The sequence below is a fragment of the Salvia hispanica genome, chromosome 1, assembly GCF_023119035.1.
Source record: "Salvia hispanica cultivar TCC Black 2014 chromosome 1, UniMelb_Shisp_WGS_1.0, whole genome shotgun sequence".
In the NCBI taxonomy this organism is placed as follows: domain Eukaryota; kingdom Viridiplantae; phylum Streptophyta; class Magnoliopsida; order Lamiales; family Lamiaceae; genus Salvia; species Salvia hispanica.
The window spans coordinates 3,942,771-3,961,396 of record NC_062965.1 but is presented as its reverse complement, the minus strand read 5'-3'; the positions used below and the strand labels follow the sequence as shown (position 1 = coordinate 3,961,396).

General features: G+C 35.1%; 5 protein-coding genes across 5 annotated transcripts; 1 reads left to right on the top strand and 4 right to left on the bottom strand.

Annotated features, from left to right (window-relative positions):
• Positions 1 to 982: 982 nt before the first annotated feature.
• LOC125221814 (glycolipid transfer protein 1-like) lies at positions 983 to 3,624 on the bottom strand. The gene is made up of 5 exons (XM_048124082.1): positions 2,900 to 3,624; positions 2,583 to 2,649; positions 1,916 to 2,051; positions 1,433 to 1,567; positions 983 to 1,154 (listed from the first exon to the last, which is right to left on the bottom strand). The coding sequence occupies exons 1-5, from the start codon at positions 3,015 to 3,017 to the stop codon at positions 1,119 to 1,121; spliced, it is 492 nt and encodes a 163-aa protein (XP_047980039.1). The 5' UTR covers positions 3,018 to 3,624; the 3' UTR covers positions 983 to 1,118.
• Positions 3,625 to 3,770: 146 nt separating this feature from the next.
• On the bottom strand, positions 3,771 to 5,643 carry LOC125221820 (nascent polypeptide-associated complex subunit beta-like). Its single transcript, XM_048124095.1, has 6 exons — positions 5,509 to 5,643; positions 4,798 to 4,865; positions 4,550 to 4,698; positions 4,394 to 4,450; positions 4,140 to 4,178; positions 3,771 to 4,045 (listed from the first exon to the last, which is right to left on the bottom strand). The coding sequence occupies exons 2-6, from the start codon at positions 4,863 to 4,865 to the stop codon at positions 3,873 to 3,875; spliced, it is 486 nt and encodes a 161-aa protein (XP_047980052.1). The 5' UTR covers positions 5,509 to 5,643; the 3' UTR covers positions 3,771 to 3,872.
• A 767-nt stretch (positions 5,644 to 6,410) lies between these two features.
• On the bottom strand, positions 6,411 to 8,391 carry LOC125221827 (basic transcription factor 3-like). Its single transcript, XM_048124108.1, has 6 exons — positions 8,261 to 8,391; positions 7,630 to 7,697; positions 7,327 to 7,475; positions 7,184 to 7,240; positions 6,806 to 6,844; positions 6,411 to 6,702 (listed from the first exon to the last, which is right to left on the bottom strand). Exons 2-6 carry the CDS (start codon positions 7,695 to 7,697, stop codon positions 6,539 to 6,541), a joined length of 477 nt encoding a protein of 158 aa, XP_047980065.1. The 5' UTR covers positions 8,261 to 8,391; the 3' UTR covers positions 6,411 to 6,538.
• Positions 8,392 to 10,275: 1,884 nt separating this feature from the next.
• Positions 10,276 to 14,226, top strand: LOC125222405 (MACPF domain-containing protein At4g24290-like). Its single transcript, XM_048124989.1, has 7 exons — positions 10,276 to 10,833; positions 11,324 to 11,562; positions 12,046 to 12,247; positions 12,351 to 12,428; positions 12,504 to 12,687; positions 12,850 to 13,016; positions 13,448 to 14,226. Exons 1-7 carry the CDS (start codon positions 10,564 to 10,566, stop codon positions 14,138 to 14,140), a joined length of 1,833 nt encoding a protein of 610 aa, XP_047980946.1. The 5' UTR covers positions 10,276 to 10,563; the 3' UTR covers positions 14,141 to 14,226.
• A 265-nt stretch (positions 14,227 to 14,491) lies between these two features.
• Positions 14,492 to 18,380, bottom strand: LOC125222412 (uncharacterized hydrolase YugF). The gene is made up of 8 exons (XM_048125001.1): positions 18,066 to 18,380; positions 17,332 to 17,424; positions 16,698 to 16,909; positions 16,322 to 16,466; positions 16,160 to 16,232; positions 15,360 to 15,506; positions 14,937 to 15,062; positions 14,492 to 14,785 (listed from the first exon to the last, which is right to left on the bottom strand). Exons 1-8 carry the CDS (start codon positions 18,290 to 18,292, stop codon positions 14,699 to 14,701), a joined length of 1,110 nt encoding a protein of 369 aa, XP_047980958.1. The 5' UTR covers positions 18,293 to 18,380; the 3' UTR covers positions 14,492 to 14,698.
• Between the last annotated feature and the right edge of the window lie 246 nt (positions 18,381 to 18,626).

Here is an 18,626-nt window from a genome sequence, read left to right as displayed (position 1 = left end):
GGAATAAAATTCCCCTAGTGGAAACAAATCCCAAAATATCCTTTAATTTTCACACACTTTTCACTTTCCCATTGATTAAACCATAAATCAATGTAAAGCTAACTAGTTCTAGTATCAACTAAAACTCTAAAAGTATCTTTCATGATTAGTATGGATTAATTATGATTAATGAAAGCAGAGAAGTGAACTTTGAATTAATAGTATTGAATATTTAAAAAAAAATTTATTAAAAAAACAAAAAACAAAAACTTAGTCCGCCCACCTATAAATAAATTAGTTAATAGTAGTTTCGAAGATTGAACATTGATTATCTTGTTGCACTTCCCCAAGGCTAAGACCATGATTTTTCGTTAAAACTCAAACAATAGGATACGATCGAAAATGTGGTCTAGGCAGGTTGGAGAGTGATGTTGTAGACCATGATTAGGGTGGCATGCTCTTTCTTGCTCCCTCGACGCCCTCATCGTGCAGACGATTGTTTGAACCAGTAAAATCCAGGTAGTTTGAGATCAATTTTTCGCGGCTGTTTGGTTTATTTGGGCAGATTCTCGGCTGTATATTTGGGAGGTCTTTTTTTTTTTTTTTGCTATAGAGACAGATCGATCCATGCGAGGGATCGAACTGCTCTGATACCATATTGAAAAGTAAAATATGGAAAATAAACACACTCCTAGCCAAACACACTCCTAGCCTTATCGACTACATTGCATGACTTGAATTGTTGTTGATGATATATAGTATATAGTTATTTATAGGACTTTAGATATAAATATATCTAGGAACTCTACATTATACTAATGTTATTCTTTTCCTAACAGATTGTAATTCCACACTTTTTCTTCATAACATACTTGGACACCTCAAGTTATCTTTCCAACAATTATAACTAGTTATTTTTAAATGACAAAAAAATAGTGTAATTAAATTTAATTGACACGTGACATTAATACTAATTGTGTGATATTTAATCCTAAAGAATTACTTTCCAAACGAATTAAACTATGTGACACAATATATACATAGAAAAGTTGTGATTACCAAGAGACAAGTATTTGTTCGTTCATTGATATGCATCACAAAGATAACAACAAATTTACAGGAACTACAATTAGAAACCATCATAAAGCTTTCATACTGTCCAATCCACAACTTGCCTGCACAAACATAATTCTTATCAACCATAAAAATAGTTAACAATCAACTATTTAATCAGATTTGTACAATTCTATTATTATTAATATCATTATTTTTTTGGTTTTGTTATTGTTGAATACTACATTCGTCCGTCGTTAAGTGTTTCATATGAAATCGCCACAATTTTAAGACATGTAAATAAATATGGATGAAAAAAGTGAAACATGACATGTTATGATAGACATGCTAAAATGACAAAATGAGATATTTAATGACGGGTGAAGGAAGTAATACTTACGAGAAACCTATGGATCTTTTGTAGGATCGGTGAGAACTCTGTACAGAACTTTTGCATATCAGTGTTTATGTCACCTCCGTGTTTGCCTAAAACCTCCATGAACTTCTTCCTCTCCGGTGCAAGCGTCAGACCAACCTATTTTCTCACATTATTTCACTAAATTAGAGGCAAGTTCGTTGTTACCTGTAAATATTCGACTGTGTTCAATTGTTTTAGCATTTTTACGAATACGTCTCAATCGTAGGGTAATTGTAAAAAGGTACTATCATCCAATTTTTCAAATTTAGCTTTAAAATTGTTGAATATATTGTGATGGACTTTCATTTGGGCTGTTTATTTGTTTAGCCCATGTGATATTAATTTGGGCTAAAAGTTCAGACAAAATTGCTCCTTCCGAGGGCATGTCAACATTGTTTCGAATCGTGACATAGTCTTTGAATTTAATGTTGCATAGTTTGATTATGTGGGTAATTAAATAATTACCGTGAAACTTGAAGCAGCAATCCAACCATGCCATTTCTTCAAGGTTTTGGTGTATGCTTCGTTATAAATTTGTGACATTGACCAATCTTGATGCTCACCTAGATTCTTGAATAGCTCTACTATGAAATCCATTGCTCTGAAAATACAATACCAATAACAACAAAACTAATTATAATATTAACTACAAAATTAATCTCAAAGCTAGCAAAAGTAACTAGTTAGAGCCATATGTTATAAAGTTTGAGTTTGAGATTTCGAAAAATAATTTTCTTATGAATTAATTTGGCCATGGGAGTCGTTATAAGGAAGGATTCGCACAAAATACGCCATTAATCTGACGACTTTAAAAGAATTTTTGTATTTTCTTTTTAAAAATCACTCTTTTGGCTCGCTCTTGTGGTGCCTCATATACACCCGATCGGTCATTGTTGAGATAGTTCATTAAGATCCTCGAATAAAACAAAAAATGAACCGCACTACCACAAATAAAGAAGTAACTAAAAAATAAATAAAAGGAAAACAAAGCATGCCCCAACTCAGCAACGTCGTCACCAGAAGCAGCAAGTACAAAGACAACATACTTTAAACTAAGATAACAACCAAAAAATCACCACCCGGTCGCAATCAAGACAGTCGGGTAGTCGTTCCGACCAACACGAAAAGGTACCTGATTAACCAGAGGAGGCCACTGGTGCAACTAGAGGATGATTTGGCAGTTGATGTTTCAACTTCAGCTTGAACCAATGTGAAAAGGTAATTAAATCTGGAAGGATTTGAATCGTACTTATATTTCAAAAAAACTGGCGGTCTACTAATATTAAGATTATTGTTTATTGATAGAGATAAATAGGTCTTATATTTCACGAAAAAAAAATTCAATACTTAGATTAGTGGCATGAAAGTGATTAGGCCTGATTATTTTAAAAAAAAAATTTATACTACTATAATCCATACACATTTTCTTTATAAAAAAGATAAACGAACCTAAAATCGGCAAAATAAGTTTGCAGACATCCAAAAAAGGCTTGGTCATCATATCTCCATCTTCAGATTTCACATTTTTTATTCCTTCCAAGCAACGAGTAAAAACACTTTCTTCCATTTATTTCAATTTTTCTGCAAAATAAATCACCAAATATACATCACATATATAGCTTTTCAACAAATCCAGATAAAAATTTGTAAAGGATAAATAGTAAGGTGTGGCTGTGAAACAATGCAGAAAATGAAATGTGACATCATTTACAAGAGGATTGGATCAAGAACCTGCAATGGGTTGTTGACAGAACTTAAATAAATTATGTCAAATGATTCTGATATTAATTGTTCTTGCATTTTGCATTATTTAAAAAATTATTTCTTGTAGTTATATTTATTATTTTTAAATGGAATCCAGGGTGCGTGGTCGGAGTGCCAGGAGGATCGGATTTTCATCCAATATTTCACACCAAATCCTTTATTTTTATTTTAAGTTTCTATATAATTTATTAAAATTAACATATCAAAACATTATACTATTGAGTATCGAAAATCAGAGCTAGGTTCTTAATTTACCAAACCAACCAACATTTTACTAAGAATTATTTCACACTAAAATAACTAGACTCATAATTATTATATAATTTATACTACTACTATAAGAAAGGGATATGAAAGTGCACAAGAAGCCTTAATATCACAGTTTCTGCTCAAATTAACAATACAGCATCACAATGAAATTTAGCATGAAAAGTAGATTAATTTAAATGACTCATTACAATAATGACCTATGGTGTGTTCAAACTAGAGGATTACACATTAGGATGTAGAATAGCACAAGAATGAAGACACAAATTCAACTAAAAGCACATATGAATTGAGAAAACCAGGGTGGATTCAATTCATTGATGGAGGATAAAGTAATGTATTCAAAACATAGAAAATATAAGCAATGTCCAAAACTGATGATAGAAGATCCTTAAGAGGTAGTATGGGTGTGTCCCTCCTCTGCAGCAGCTTCAAATGTCTCACCAGCTACAAGTTCTGGTACATCGTCATCGTCATCTTCTGCAGCACCAGAAGTCGCACCAGCCGGCATCTGCTTCTGGAATTGTTCTGCTAACTTTTTCAAGTTCTCCAAGTTATCCGGGCCTGGGAAATTGAACAAAAGTTATTTTCAGTACAGATTACTGCAGAAAAATGGATATCAAAAGATACAAAATGAAAGAAAAAAGACTACACTCACCCAACTGGTTGATAATTTGGGGAAGGATGTCCTGCAATTCTGAAAGGCCACAAAAAAAATATAGATTAATTCAACTTCCGATAAACTTTAGATTTAGAAGACAAATGAGATAAAAAGGTTTTGAACTTAACCGAACAGGGATAAAGAAATAACGAGCATCGGAAAAACAGGGCATACTATCATGTTATATGGATTTGTGGTTCGACCATATTAGTAATGCAATGTCGATTTCAAGTCAAGAGAACGAAACATACTCTTGTTCTGAGGAGTGCCGCTAACAACCCAGGTGTTGGCTGAAATAGATGCTTGCACTGAAAATAACAAAAGGTTAGACAAAAAGTTAAACGAGATAAAAAGAATGAATGCAACAAAACTAGACAAAATTAAAACTTAAATCCAGCAGTTCACACCTTTAGGATTGACAAACTGTATAACTACATCTTCCTTGAAAATATTAACTTCCTCAATCGCAGGTATGGCATTCACTCCTATTCTCTTTAAGGTACTTTGAAGCCTCTTGTCATCTGTTGTGGTCGTCTTGTGAACCGCCTTCTTCTTTCTGCAAACCAACAAATACACATTTATTAGAAACACAAACAGAGAAAAAGTTTAAAAGACAACAAATTGATACTACTGCTGCATAATATCAAGAACGAACCTTCTCATTGTACCCTTCCCCCCGGTCCGGACCGAACCGGCCATCTTCATTAATTTCTCAACATTCATCTGTGACGAACAACACAGTGAGTTGGGGAAAAAAGTAAAGTCTTGTATTAAAATTTATATTTTTATAGCAATTAACATGCCAAAAATCACAATAGCCAATGAGAAACGATCAAACGAGCTCTTGTTCTAAAAGGCCAAAACCAAATTTTTCAGGGACCTTATTGATAAGAAGCACAACTTACATATTCTACTTCCTGTGTTATAAAACCAACCACATTTGGCGTAAATATAACTCCAATAGACAATCGTATACGCGCAAAACCACATTTTCAGCTAAACCAATATCATATCTATCATTCCAAGCGTGCAAAATCACATCTTCAGCTAAACCAATAGCATAACTACTGTCCCTAGCGTGCAAGACCAATAATAATTGAATATAAAAGATACAGCAAATCAGAAGCACAATAAAATCAATCATCAAGCAATTAGAATACAATGAATGCTGGAAGCCCATCGCCTGACTGTAAATAAACCAATCAATTGATAAATCAGTCAACAACAACAGCCATAAAAAATACACCAATTTCAATTGAAGAAAACACGAGCATTCAATTGCAACGGATATATCAAATAAAGTAAAATCGGAAGCATAAAAGAGAAGGTGTAAGTGCAGAAATGGGGAAGAAGGAAGAGCAATTACCTCTGCGAAAATGTGAAGTGGTGGGAGAGAGCGACCGCAACAGGGAAACAAAGGATAACAATAAAACCCTAGCGGCTACCGCCTACTGCAGTTACCAAAAACCACAGATCTTTATCTATATCTATCTCTATCTCTATATATATGTGCCACCTCAGCTAATCTTTATACAGCATCACTTTAACTATTTTATCACTATTTATTTTATTCTTTTAAATAAATCTTTGAAATAATTAATAGAAAATGATTTTATTTTTCCATTAGAATTAATCCACTAAAATTAGTCCATACATATTTCCAAAAAAGTTATATCACTCTCTTCTTTTCAACTCTATTTATTAATTTTGTAATTTAATTGTGTTTAGATTATTTTTTATTTGAAATTATATACTCCATCCGTCCCACATAATTTGGGACACTTTGACCCGGCACGGATTTTAAGAAATCTAATGAAAAATGAGTTTAAAAAGTTGGTTGGATGTGGATCCTACTTTTAAAGTACTAGTTTTATAATAAAATGTGAGTAGTAATGAGTTAATGAAAATATGGGGTCCACTACCAAAAATGGTAAAAGTAAAGTGTGTCAAATTACGTGTGAAGTGTGTCAAATTATGTGGAACAGTCCAAAATGAAATATTGGGTCAAATTATGTGGGACGGAGAGAGTACTTTAAAAGGTACACTCGACCACATCCCATGGATTATAAAATTCCTTTTCTTTAATTTTGTCAAATTTGAAAAACTAATGACATTAGGTATTAGAATTAAATTAAATAGATAAACTGAATGTTGCCCAAAATATGAAGCCTATCAGGTGACCCACGCTGTGCTCCAAACTAAACTGCTCAACACACATCATTTTATACTTGAAAAGTTGATTAAACTGCTTTATAATGGAAGGCTCACTCACTCAAAACAAGCTGATATATGAATCAGTAAAGCATTGTTAAAGTAAGGGGACAAAGTAATGTTAGAGATCTTCCTGAAACATGGTAAATATAAGCAATGGTCTCCAAAATTGAAAATAGGAGGCCTTAAGAGGTCTGGGTGTTTCCCTCCTCTGCAGCAGCTTCAAACGTCTCGCCCGCTACAAGTTCTGGTACATCGTCGTCATCTTCTGCAGCGCCAGAAGCCCCAGCAGGTGCCTGCTTCTGGAATTGCTCTGCTAACTTTTTCAAATTCTCCAAGTTATCCGGGCCTGGGAGTTACGTACAATAAGTTATGTTTAGTAAAGATTTTTGCAAAAACTGGTCATTACGTTACAGTTACAAGATGAGAAAAGAAGGAAAAACTACACTTACCCAACTGGTTGATAATTTGAGGGAGAATGTCCGTCAACTCTGAAAGAACCACAAAAGAATGACAATGAATTCAACTTCCATATATTTAAGATTAGAAGACAAATGATGACCAAAACAAGCTTTCGTTATAGTTAAAAAATGTTCTGAATTGAACATGATCAGACCAAAAATAACGAATTATAAGCATCAAGAAACAAAATCAAATGATTAAGAGAAAAGACTCCCTTGTTCGATGTGTAATGTTACTTATAAACAAGTAATGTTTTTAAACCTTCATTTTCTTGAGAGAGTGTTCATGTTTAAACCGTGAATTGAAATTTTAGATCAAGCATATCGACAATATAAAGTAGGTTGCAAAGTCGGGAGAACTAAACATACTCTTGTTCTGAGGAGTTCCACTAACAACCCAGGTGTTGGCTGAAATAGATGCTTGCACTGAAAATTAAAAAAAAAATTAAAAATTAGACAAAAATGTTGAAAGAGCAAATGAAGATGACAATGCAAGAGAACTGGATAGAGACCTTTGGGGTTGACGAACTGAATAACTACATCTTCCTTGAAAATATTAACTTCCTCGATTGCAGGTATGGCATTCACTCCTATTCTCTTCAAGGTGCTTTGAAGCCTTTTGTCATCTGTTGTGTTCGTCTTGTGTACAGCCTTCTTCTTTCTGCAAACCACACAAGTGCTTTCATTAGAAACACAAACAGAGTATAATTGAAACGATGGCAGATGTTGCTCTTCTGCTGCCCAAGTTCAGTCTTGACAACATAAATCAGTCAAAACTATAAATAAAAGTTTTCTGCATAATATCAAGAACAAACCTTCTCATTGTACCCTTCCCACCAGTGCGGACCGAACCGGCCATCTTCATGAGTTTTTCGACATTCATCTGTAATGGAAACCATAGATAGTCTGAGAAAATGCCATGATCTGCAGTGTATTCCCTCATATATATACACCTAATAATTACAACATGCCAACAAACACAATATGCAAAGTGATGTCTTCCAAAGGCCTCTTATTCTAACAGCAATTCATCATAATTATAGCAGCAACCAATCACTAGAACAATAAATTCCACGCATTCAGCTAAACAAATAGCATCTCTATCATTCCAATCGTGCAATAGCAAGAAAATGCACAATTTTTAAAAAGCTACAATAAACCAGAAGGACAACAAAATCATAGGATGAGAAAATCATTCAATCAGAAGGAAATGAATACAATAAATTAACGAATCGAGCAAAAAATTCTTATTCAGCAGGAAAATTAGGTAATCACTCAACACCAACAGCGAGCACAACAAATTCACTGATTTCGAATCGAGAACGCATAAGCATGGTTTGAAAATGAAAAACCTCCCCTTGTCCAGCAGATTTACAAAATAAAGCAAAAATCGGAAGCATAAAGAGAAAGGCAAACTGAAATCTAGAGAGAATGAACAGTAATTACCTCTGCGGAATTGCGAAGAAGGAGAGTGGAGTGAGAGAGTGAGCGCAAGAGGCGGAGTGAGGAAGAGGAGGATAACAAGATGAAACCCTAGCGCCAAACTTTCAATCTTAGTAATTAATTTTAGAATAAAGGCTGGTTCCTACCATTTTATCAATTTGGTCATAATATTATCTTTTTTATTATTTGTCACAAATTAACTCGGACCCGAATCGATCCTCACTTAATAAAACCGTCAAAAAATAGACAGACTCAAATTTATTTTAGAATAAAGGCCAAATTTGATTCACGTCTGACCTTTACTCTTAATTTTATAAAGTTTAAAATAAAGTCTACTCTATGAAAAAAAAAAAACATCGTGATTCATGCCACATAAACCTAAATAAACTACTCCATCATTTAATTTATAATTTATCATGACTATAGATATTTTTATTTTATAGAATTAAAATAGTTAAAAAAATATTAAGTGAACAATCGGAATATTTTAAGGGACGATTGACCACCACGCCATTCATATTGGCTTGGACTTTGGAATATAAACATCACTATAAAATATAAACAGTTTACAATTAATTGAGCTAACTATTATGGTGCCCAAATTTGATTTGTATACTAGTATGATTTAATCATATCCTAAACTTTATCATCTCTAATTCTTATCATTAATTATATTAAAGCTTATAAAATTTAAGCCATTTTCACAAGTTTTTATTCAAAAAAAATTTCAAATTTTACCCAGATCAAATTTATTCATTACTAATATAATGTTTATTATTTTAATATATTTAAACAATTGGTACACTCTAAGCTGATAAAATAAATTATTCATCGACCTATGAAAAATAAGTAACATAATCAGTCGTATTCATTTCGAACATCGATTATGTATTTTCACGTATTGATTTATTTGACTATTTTTCCAATTTAAATTCATTTTTATAATATTAATTTTTATATAAAATTCATGCACAAAACATTATGTAATTATTAACCATTATTCTCTTGTAACAGTGAAATTATTAGAGATTTAATACAATTGTTAGATTTAAGTTGTTCATATATACCGGAGATAATTATGCAATGTTTTCAACTAAATTAATCTATCCAATTAATGAGCCAAATACCGCAAAAATGAAGCTCGGCATATTTAGTTAGCGATATTTTATTTTATATTTTTTAATCAAAAAGAAAAAAGAAAAAGAAAAGAAAATATTTAGTTATTTAGTTAGCGAGATTTACCGAACAAGGTTGTGCACATATATTCATTGATTAAGATTTAAATAATTTACGAATAAATTTAAGCTCTACACAATTAACTAATAAGATTAACAAGGTTATGGTCATTTTATGCAACAAGGTCGAACTCATTTTTTTATCGGTCCGACAGTCAAATAAATGGTGAATAGGCACAAAATTATTAATCCTTTCAATCTTTTATAAGCAACATATTTATTTTGGATACGAATTTTAAAAAATTATATTTAAAAGATCAAATTTGAAAGGAATGCCCTTGAAATATTCCCTTCATACATCTTACTCTGACTCGACATAATTTTAGAAAATATAAAAAATCTAGTAAAATATAAATTCTTCGTTTATATATTTATATTAATTTTATATTATAAGGTTTACTATAAAAAAGAAAATGAAATTTTAATTTATAAATAAATTTTTTATTATAAAAAAGAGAGTGAAATTTTAAATTGTGAATATCCCAAATAGCAAATTGAAATATTACTACTCCCTCTGTCCCACTGTAGATGTCACATTTTCCTTTTTAGTTTGTCACAAAAGATAGTCACATTTTTTTTTAAAAAGTTTTTTCAGCTGACAGTAATTATAAAATTATATTTCTTCTCACCCCTTAACATAATTTTTTTTTTCTACAATCTCATGCCATCCCTCAAGTGTGTCATCTTCTCCGGGAACGACGGACCCGGAGAAGGTCGAACTCAATAAATTGCGACTAAATTGATTTAATAATGTTAGATATGGCAGGTGGGCAGATATTTTCCCTGACAAAATGAAAATAGAAAAAGGCGAAGGTCCAGAATTGGAAATGCTTCGTTGGAAAACAGAGATTTGATTTCTCTCGAAATCACTCACTTTTTAGGTGAAGAATTGCGTACAAAATCAATCACATCACTTGCTAATAGTCAAAGTAATAGTTGGTGAGCTGAAAAAGGGCAGAGTCGAGTCGGCGAGGGGTCAAGGCGGGGCCGCCGCAGCTGAATTTCTCCGGTCAAAGGTCAAAATTCGCTCTCCAATATAACACCTGCGCTTTTCTTCTCCGATCGTCGGTGATGGCCGACGATTACGACGAGTACGGTAAGAAGCCGATCGAGGTGCGCGCGGCGGAGGCGCTGGGGCTCGGCTTCGACCTCGCTAGCGATTTCAGGCTCAAGTTCGTCAAACGATGCCCCGCCGGAGGCAGGCTGGTTATTCTGGACGAGCGGCGCAAGCGCGACGTCGTTGTTCCGGGCGGCGCGACGATACGAGATGTGCCGGAGAGTATACACATCGACAAGGGGGATCACGTGCGGTTCAAGTCGGATGTGCTCCAATTCAATCAGGTTTAGTGTTTGATTCTGTTTGATTTGATCTCTTTGTTTCTGAGTTAATTAATGCATTGGATTACATGTTCGTTTGGATAATTTGGACTCCGAATTGCTCCACCGTAGTAAGTGTTAGAGAAGATAGAGCAAATCTGAGCTCAAGTAACCTTACCGTGAAAACAGTGATGAAGAAGCGAAGTTATTTGATAATTGGTACTTACTCTCTACTTTTGAAACGAACTGAAGCTGCTTGCAAGCATAGCCGCATAGGCTTCCAGAGAAACAAAAGCAAACTAAATCTAATAATTCGGTGAAAGAATGAAACGTTCGATAACGTTTTACTCAGAACTACTTCCTTCTTTTACCTAATTGATTTGCTGAAGATCATTCGCACTTGTAGCACCTGAAGGAAACATGGAAGATACATCAATAAGAACATAAGAACTATACAACTTATTTTATGCTTAGAGATTTTGTTAAGTTTTTCTTGTTGATGTAATTCTTGCAGATGTCAGAGCTACTTAATCAGAAATCATCGTTACAAGGAAAAGTCCCCTCTGGATATCTTAATGCCATTTTCGACCTGAGTGGAGCTTGGTTAAATGATGCTGCGGATGCCAAGTATTTAGCGTTTGATGGCTATTTCATCTCAATTTATCATCTTCATCTTACTGCATCACCACTAGAACTACATGACCATGTCAAGAAGTCTGTTCCATCTCGTTGGGATCCAGCATCGTTGTCCAGGTAATTTTAAGTTAATATGTCTGACTATCTTTATAATCAAGAATAAAGTAGTAGTCCTATAGGAAGCCTAACTGCAGTGCCATGTTGCAAATTTTGGTAGATCATCCTCGACTATGAAATGTCGTAGGCCCATCTTTGCTCCCAATGTTAAGTAATCCACTTTCCAGCACTCAAGCATGCCACTTAAGTAACCTTCCCTTGTGTCAGTACATAAGTGGTGAACATTCTTAATGCATCATGTTACCAATGTGTTTCATGCATGCATTTATGAATTGCAGTGGCCTCTATGTCCATAGAAATGTCTATCAAGAGTTTATCTAGATGAATGAAACCATTTTTTCTTGGAAAATAGGGCATAGGCTACACTTACAGTGAAAATCACTGGCCTGCGTGTAAACGAGGTTGATGTAACCTCTATTTCATTGTGAAGCTAACATGTGTACTTTAATTTCTTAATAATTTTAAATTGGTTTCAATTGCCAGATTTATCCAGACATATGGAACACATATAGTTGTTGGAATGGCTGTTGGAGGCCAGGATGTGCTTTGTGTGAAACAGAAGGCATCTTCTCCGATTCCACCAGCTGAGCTCAAGGGATATTTAGAGGAACTTGGAGATTGTCTATTCTCTGATACTACTAATAGCCCTATCCTGGAGAGAACAGCAAAAGATAACCGAAGAAAGGTATATATCGACTTGTGGAATTCATGTTAGGACTCTGTGCATGCTTCTCGCTTATAACATTGTAATTCTATATACTGTTTCAGTAATATCGGTACATCTGCAGGTCCCTGAAGTATTTAGTCGCATGCTACAGACACATACAATGCAGTTTACTAGCATCACAGAAACATCAAGCAAGGATGTAAGTTGCCTATGCTCAATCTTTATTTGCTCTTCAAAAATTTGAGGGAGGTGATTCATTTTGTTATATGTATAGGGGCTCACCCTTATTTGGTCAAAAAGAGGTGGTGACGTGTTTGCACAAAGTCACTCTAGATGGCTCCAGACAATGGCAGCGAATCCAGAAGCAGTACTTTTCAAATTTGTACCTATTACTTCTCTGCTGAATGGAATCCCTGGAAGTGGCTATCTTAGTCATGCAATCAACTTGTACTTGAGATGTATGTTCTTACAGTTTTATGATCTCAGATTTATCCTTTTCGTATTTGACTATCCTCCCCAGTCTGTATTCTGAAACCAGCATTATTTTTAGCTTGTTTTTGTAGAGTTCTTCTCCTCCTTCATTAATTACCTGACTTATAGATTAATACTTCTTTCTTCAGACAAACCATCATTAGAGGATTTACCATATTTTTTGGAGTTTCAAGTTCCTACACAATGGGCTCCTTTGTTCTGTGAGTTGCCCCTTAGACACCAAAGGAAGAAGACATCTTTCCCCTCCTTGCAGTTTAGCTTGTTGGGCCCCAAGATATTTGTAAGCTTTTCTCAGGTACGAACATCTTCGTGCAGCTAAAAACGTATAAAGTTCATCTGCACGTGCTGCATGCATCATGTTCGTTTATCATATTAGCCTCTTGTGCAAAAATTCCATGATTTTCAGGAGAGATGATTTCAGCTTAAATTACAATTTGCTTTTGTGGGCTGAAACTGTGTATGCACGGCAACTTTATGAGATTCATCTTCTTTCGTGTGCTCAGTTGAACTATCAGTTTGATTTTAATGAAAGTCTTATGAAAATGAGGCTAGTTTTAGGTTGGGTTATTCGGGTAGGGACCAGAATACAGACGAGGTTGCACGCTCTTCACACTTTGTTTCTAGAATTGATTATTACTATGTGATTGATTTCTGAAGTATCATCTTCCACTGCTGATTTACATATTTATTAGGCTGCTATGTTGATTTAAAATATCCCATCTGTAGGTTACAAGTGATCAAAAACCAGTCATTGGCCTACGCCTGTATTTGGAAGGCAAGAAAAGCAATCGACTGGCACTTCATGTACAACATTTGTCGAGCCTTCCAAATATAATGACGATGCACTCGGCAACACACTGGCGAGGTTCAGATGAGTATGAATCGAGTAATCAGTTCTTAGAACCAGTCAGATGGAAGAGATACTCAAATATATGCTCCTCAGTAGTTAAGCACGATCCTAGCTGGATACAAGGAGAACCGCATGGTGTATTCGTTGTGACCGGCGCACAGCTTGTGATGAAGGGAAAATGGCCCAAGAAAGTTCTCCACCTCCGCCTGCAATATTCCCACATTCCTAACTGCACTATCAGGAAAACAGAATGGGCAGCTGCACCCGAAGCATCCCGCAAGTCCAGTTTCCTCACGAATCTGAGCACAACTTTCACCTTTACCCAGCGGGCAGTGGCTGATGCCAAGCAGCCCCCAGCAGCTTTGAATTCCGGTGTATACCCAGATGGCCCTCCGGTTCCAGTTCGCTCGACAAAGCTGCTTAAATACATTGATGCCGCCGAGGTTGCCCGTGGTCCATACGACAGTCCTGGACATTGGTTGGTAACAGCGGCTAAGTTGGTTACCGATGGTGGCAAAATTGGTTTGCAAGTGAAATTTTCTTTGTTGGATTATTCCCAAGAAGCATAGTTAGTTTTTTTTTTTTTTTTTCCCCCACACGAGAACATTTTTTTCTGCCTTGTTTGGTTTGTTATAAATTATTCTTTGTTCATAAATTGTGATGAAATGATAAAAAAAAAAAAAAAAGAAACTCAGGCCTTTTTACAACTACCGTAGCTTAACAGGCTGTGGTGGTGTTTTGTTACTATAGAAAGTAAAAGGTGAAGAAAAAAGGCAAAAATAAAACAAGGATGGTTAGGGCATTTCTCGCCAACTCTAAGGGAAGATTATGACCTCTTAGCGGTCTCGGCCCCCTCCCTAAATCTGCTAAAAGTTCATTCGGTTCGGAGCTGAGTGGTCATCGACAAACCACAGCAAATATACGAAGAAATCAGACTGCAATAACACATGAATTGACCATAACACGGACAGAGTAGACTATAGTATGAATATACATAAAAAAGAATCATGAAGTGACATTTTTTAAAGCCTGGCCATAATCACATTGCAACATCTCAGCAAACTGTTGGAGCCAATAAGACTTGTGTGGGCACTTAACATCGCATGCAGAGCCTTACCGGAACACGATTACTCGGGTTTGAGAGTTGTAGCGGGTGGAGCATGTTGAGCCACAAAAGATGTGATGAGTGGGTTCACCAGATGGGGCGCTTCATCCTTCATATGAACAATTCCAGTAAGAGAAGATATCAGAAAGATGCCAGTTGCAGAAATCCAAAAGTTCTTTTTTTTATTTGTTGCGGAGCGGTTTTAAGAAAATCAAAATCATCTTGCAAAGAAATTCTATACACAAGAGGTAGATACGTACCTGAGGGCAGTGGCCAACATTAGGAAGCACAACAAAATCTTTAACAGAATCAAACTGCGCATAGGCTCTCCCTAGATCAATTGGCTCCCAAGGATCCTTGTCACCCCAACCCACCAGCACAGGACACTACAAGCAAAATGCAAACACAATAACTTATTTCTATCTGCTTAAGAAACATATATTTAAAAGAGCATAGAAACATCAAGAAAACAGTATTCCAACAGATTCACCTCGGCTAAAGTTGTAAAAATGTTAGCTTGAATACCGTTTACAGATAATCCAATGAAGGAAGGTACAATAGCTAAATAATTGGGTGAGCAATCGAAGGCATACAATTCCTTTGCTTTGACATAGTATACAAAGTTCACAAAGGGAGTAATAGCATTTAGAATATAATTAGAGTATATCTATGTGAAATGTGACCTTCACTAAAGGCAGTAATTCCTCAGGAAGCGGCCCACCAGAGTAGCATATAAATTCAAGAAACACTTCTGCAGCACCAGGCTGGAGTCCAGGCTCAAGAATTATCTTGACTAATTCATCTGTTACCTGCGATGTGTCATAGTAACACTAAAATGGAACCCATAATTAGTTATATAATAGAAGAATGTCAAGATGCAGCGAAACAAATTGAGTACATTTGTGAAGGTCTATATCATACAGATGCTTCAATATCTTGAGTACCCAGCATACAGGGGTAGAGCTAGGATTTAAGAATGAAGATTACATGTATGTTTTTAAAAGTAGAAGGAAAATTACAAAATGCAAGTTTAATATAGTGAAAAGAACAAAATTGCTCAGATGGTTGCCTAGATGCCAGACCCTTCCCTCCACCTCTGAACACATCACATTACTAGAAGAATGTAAAAAATAATGAAGAACAGAAACAGGAAAAAAATGTTCCAATTCTATTTAAAGAAACTGAAAGTAAGGTAGGTTCATCGCTCGAGGAGGAAAAAAGAACTAGAATCTCCAGCAAGAAAATACTATTAAATATTCGAAAGATCTCAAAGCCTAATGAATGAGTTAATTTCAATTACATTTAGTTGGTATACATTCTGATATTATCTTGAGGAACCAAAATAGACTTGAGAAAGCAAGCTATTTCTAGTTTAGCCTCAACTCTGAATATTTTAGAACATCCCTAGTTTTTTTTTTGACATAGATATGCAATGTCTTTAGGTGAATGAACATATTGGACAGCCATTATTAGAGTTGCATACCTGACAAAGAATGTTCCTCACCGACTGTGATGTAGCAACAGCACTGAAAAAGGATTTCCCAAGAGTAGTGTTTCTGAAGTAGAGGGTAAAAAATACAGAAGTTAAACAGAATAAATTGGAGAAGTTATATAAGCTAAATCAGTGACTAGAAACGAAATTCACCTTAGCAAATTCTGGAATGATTTTATTAGGGGCCTCCCGTACCATGGTTGTTTCTTTACATGCAGCATGCGAAGGGATATATTAAAAAGAATAATGCCTTTGCAAATTTCAGGATCCATGACTGCTGCCTGGAGTCCAACAAGTCCTGCATTCAAACCAACATGGCTCTGTTAGATTGAAGTTAGCAATGTCTTTTTCTTCACAGAGTAATAACAGGAATTCTAAAAACAATGCAAGAAAGCAGGCACATAACCTCCATCACTTGCGTATCTAGAAGAAGATATTAAAGAAAATTCACTTTCCCTAAAACAAAAGAATAATCTCAACTCGATAGAAAATTTTTCCTCGCTAAGGAAATAAGAAAAGGAGGAGTTACCTCCTATAGAGTTACAGACAAAGAAGACTTCATCCTTCACAATTTCCCTACAGAAGTCATTTATCTGACTACCCCATGTCTCAAAAGTATAAAAGTGGTCAACTTGAAGCTTTCTTGGATCTGGTTTGTCTGAATAACCATACCCAATCAGATCGATTGCATATACCCTGTGTAAATCTGCAAGAACTGGCAAATTCTTCCTCCAGTGGTCACTGACAAAAAACAGAAAAATGGAATTTCATACAAATAATATAGATTGAGATATTAGTACTATAACAATCAATCGAGGGATAATATCAACTGAAATATATATGAACTCTTTTCTATGTTTTCTGCAATCCAGTCTTTAAAGGCACATTACATTCTTTCAAAATGATAAACCAGTAGATATAGAAGATCATTTTCGAGAAAAAACTTCAAGCTAAAAATAGTTCTATCACGCACCACATACATAAATAAAATTATCCTGTCAACAAGATGTTAAAAGCCCAGCAACTTAATCAGGTAAAGAAGGTAGTATCACTGGGCAAGTGAGAAAGGAAAAGGCATATGTAAATGATATGCAAGTGTGACATTTTGTGATAAGTACCTATATTATATAGTTGAGGAGAAGTGAAATTGAAGCAGTGTAGACCTGTTTGCTCCAAAACCGTGAATCAAAACCAGCGCAGGCCCAGTGGTCCCTGAGTACTGGTAACGAATCGAATAACCTCTCCAGTTCCATGTACTACAAACCAACAAATTGAACAGATGAATGTTTTAGCTGACAAGAATGCAGTAATCATAAGTTAGAAAGTCAACAAAATAAGTAGAGAACATACTAAAAGGTCTCTAATCATATGTCAGCTACACATTGTCCTAAAATGTAATCAGTGTAGCAGGCAGAGACGATAATCTCTAATGCAGGAGTAGGAGTGGATACCTAAGAACCGAAAGATTCACATCAAATACCTCTTTCTACATTTTAAACAAATCAATTGTGTGTATATGTGTGCGTGTAAGGGAGGTTTCCAAATGTTTGTTTTCTCGGAACTTCTATTAATTTCATGAATTTGATAGCTCACAAAAAATTCTCTCAGTGAGAATCCTCTACAAGCATTCCTACATTAAGCAGAGATACAGATAACAAATGATTCATCCATTAACATCACATTGAAACCAAAACATACTCCAAATCCCCGTTCAAAGCTAACAGCACTAACTAAAGCCAAAACCATCCGCAATCTCATCATGATAATCGTGAATCTCAAACTTCTCATCCGATCATAAACAAGCGATGCCATTAATTAATCGACACATTGAGCAATTATAATCGCCCAACCTAAAAAACCCCCAAAACAAAAAAAAAAACGGATAAAATTCAATTACCTAGTTTTAACTTCGTTTGGCGGAGATGCATCGGTCGTAAGCTCTAAATTATCTACCAACGAAGTGACACGAAAAGCATTACGCCCGGTGATTCTTCGATGGGGAGGAATCAAGTACCGTCTGCTGTTGAAGGATAACGATTGCTGCCAATTGTGTTTGTGGTGAGTGATTCCGACCGGCAGATCCAGCTTGGAGATGGCTGCTGTTGAAGCACCACAAACCGCCATGGCCGCTCTCCACTCTGAGTTGAAGATGCAAATTGCAACTGAATTTGATTTTACTGAGAGAAACGGTTGAGGTGGAGTTGGCGCCACATCGATGATACCGCCGCTTCTCTTTTTATTCTCATCTTATTTTATTTTACATATTTTATTGTCTTTTCGTTTTTTATTTCCATTTTCCATATTTCTTAAATAGTAAGTAGTATTCTATTTTTTTCCTCAAATTTTTAGATTCTTACACATTATATATTTAGAGTTGATTTTATTTTATTATAAATACAAACTACGATAATAATAATAATAATTGTAGTATTTATTATTATAAATAATATTTTTATTA

What these genes read in the sequence shown, in the direction of transcription:
- LOC125221814 (XM_048124082.1), bottom strand. Translation starts at nt 3,017, where the DNA reads ATGGAAGAAAGTGTTTTTACTCGTTGCTTGGAAGGAATAAAAAATGTG. An exon ending in ACTTATTTTGCCGATTTTAG is followed by an intron (nt 2,650 to 2,899) that starts GTTCGTTTATCT and finishes CATTGGTTCAAG; the next exon opens with CTGAAGTTGAAACATCAACT. An exon ending in GGCCTCCTCTGGTTAATCAG is followed by an intron (nt 2,052 to 2,582) that starts GTACCTTTTCGT and finishes TTGTATTTTCAG; the next exon opens with AGCAATGGATTTCATAGTAG.
- LOC125221820 (XM_048124095.1), bottom strand. Translation starts at nt 4,865, where the DNA reads ATGAATGTTGAGAAATTAATGAAGATGGCCGGTTCGGTCCGGACCGGG. An exon ending in GGGAAGGGTACAATGAGAAG is followed by an intron (nt 4,699 to 4,797) that starts GTTCGTTCTTGA and finishes GTTGGTTTGCAG; the next exon opens with AAAGAAGAAGGCGGTTCACA. An exon ending in CCAAATTATCAACCAGTTGG is followed by an intron (nt 4,046 to 4,139) that starts GTGAGTGTAGTC and finishes TCAATTTCCCAG; the next exon opens with GCCCGGATAACTTGGAGAAC.
- LOC125221827 (XM_048124108.1), bottom strand. Translation starts at nt 7,697, where the DNA reads ATGAATGTCGAAAAACTCATGAAGATGGCCGGTTCGGTCCGCACTGGT. An exon ending in TGGAACTCCTCAGAACAAGA is followed by an intron (nt 6,845 to 7,183) that starts GTATGTTTAGTT and finishes TGGTTCTTTCAG; the next exon opens with AGTTGACGGACATTCTCCCT. An exon ending in TCAAATTATCAACCAGTTGG is followed by an intron (nt 6,703 to 6,805) that starts GTAAGTGTAGTT and finishes CGTAACTCCCAG; the next exon opens with GCCCGGATAACTTGGAGAAT.
- LOC125222405 (XM_048124989.1), top strand. Translation starts at nt 10,564, where the DNA reads ATGGCCGACGATTACGACGAGTACGGTAAGAAGCCGATCGAGGTGCGC. An exon ending in ATGTGCTCCAATTCAATCAG is followed by an intron (nt 10,834 to 11,323) that starts GTTTAGTGTTTG and finishes TAATTCTTGCAG; the next exon opens with ATGTCAGAGCTACTTAATCA. An exon ending in AATCAACTTGTACTTGAGAT is followed by an intron (nt 12,688 to 12,849) that starts GTATGTTCTTAC and finishes TTCTTTCTTCAG; the next exon opens with ACAAACCATCATTAGAGGAT.
- LOC125222412 (XM_048125001.1), bottom strand. Translation starts at nt 18,292, where the DNA reads ATGGCGGTTTGTGGTGCTTCAACAGCAGCCATCTCCAAGCTGGATCTG. An exon ending in TGAGGAACATTCTTTGTCAG is followed by an intron (nt 15,507 to 16,159) that starts GTATGCAACTCT and finishes GTTCCATTTTAG; the next exon opens with TGTTACTATGACACATCGCA. An exon ending in AATTACTGCCTTTAGTGAAG is followed by an intron (nt 15,063 to 15,359) that starts GTCACATTTCAC and finishes TTTTGCTTGTAG; the next exon opens with TGTCCTGTGCTGGTGGGTTG.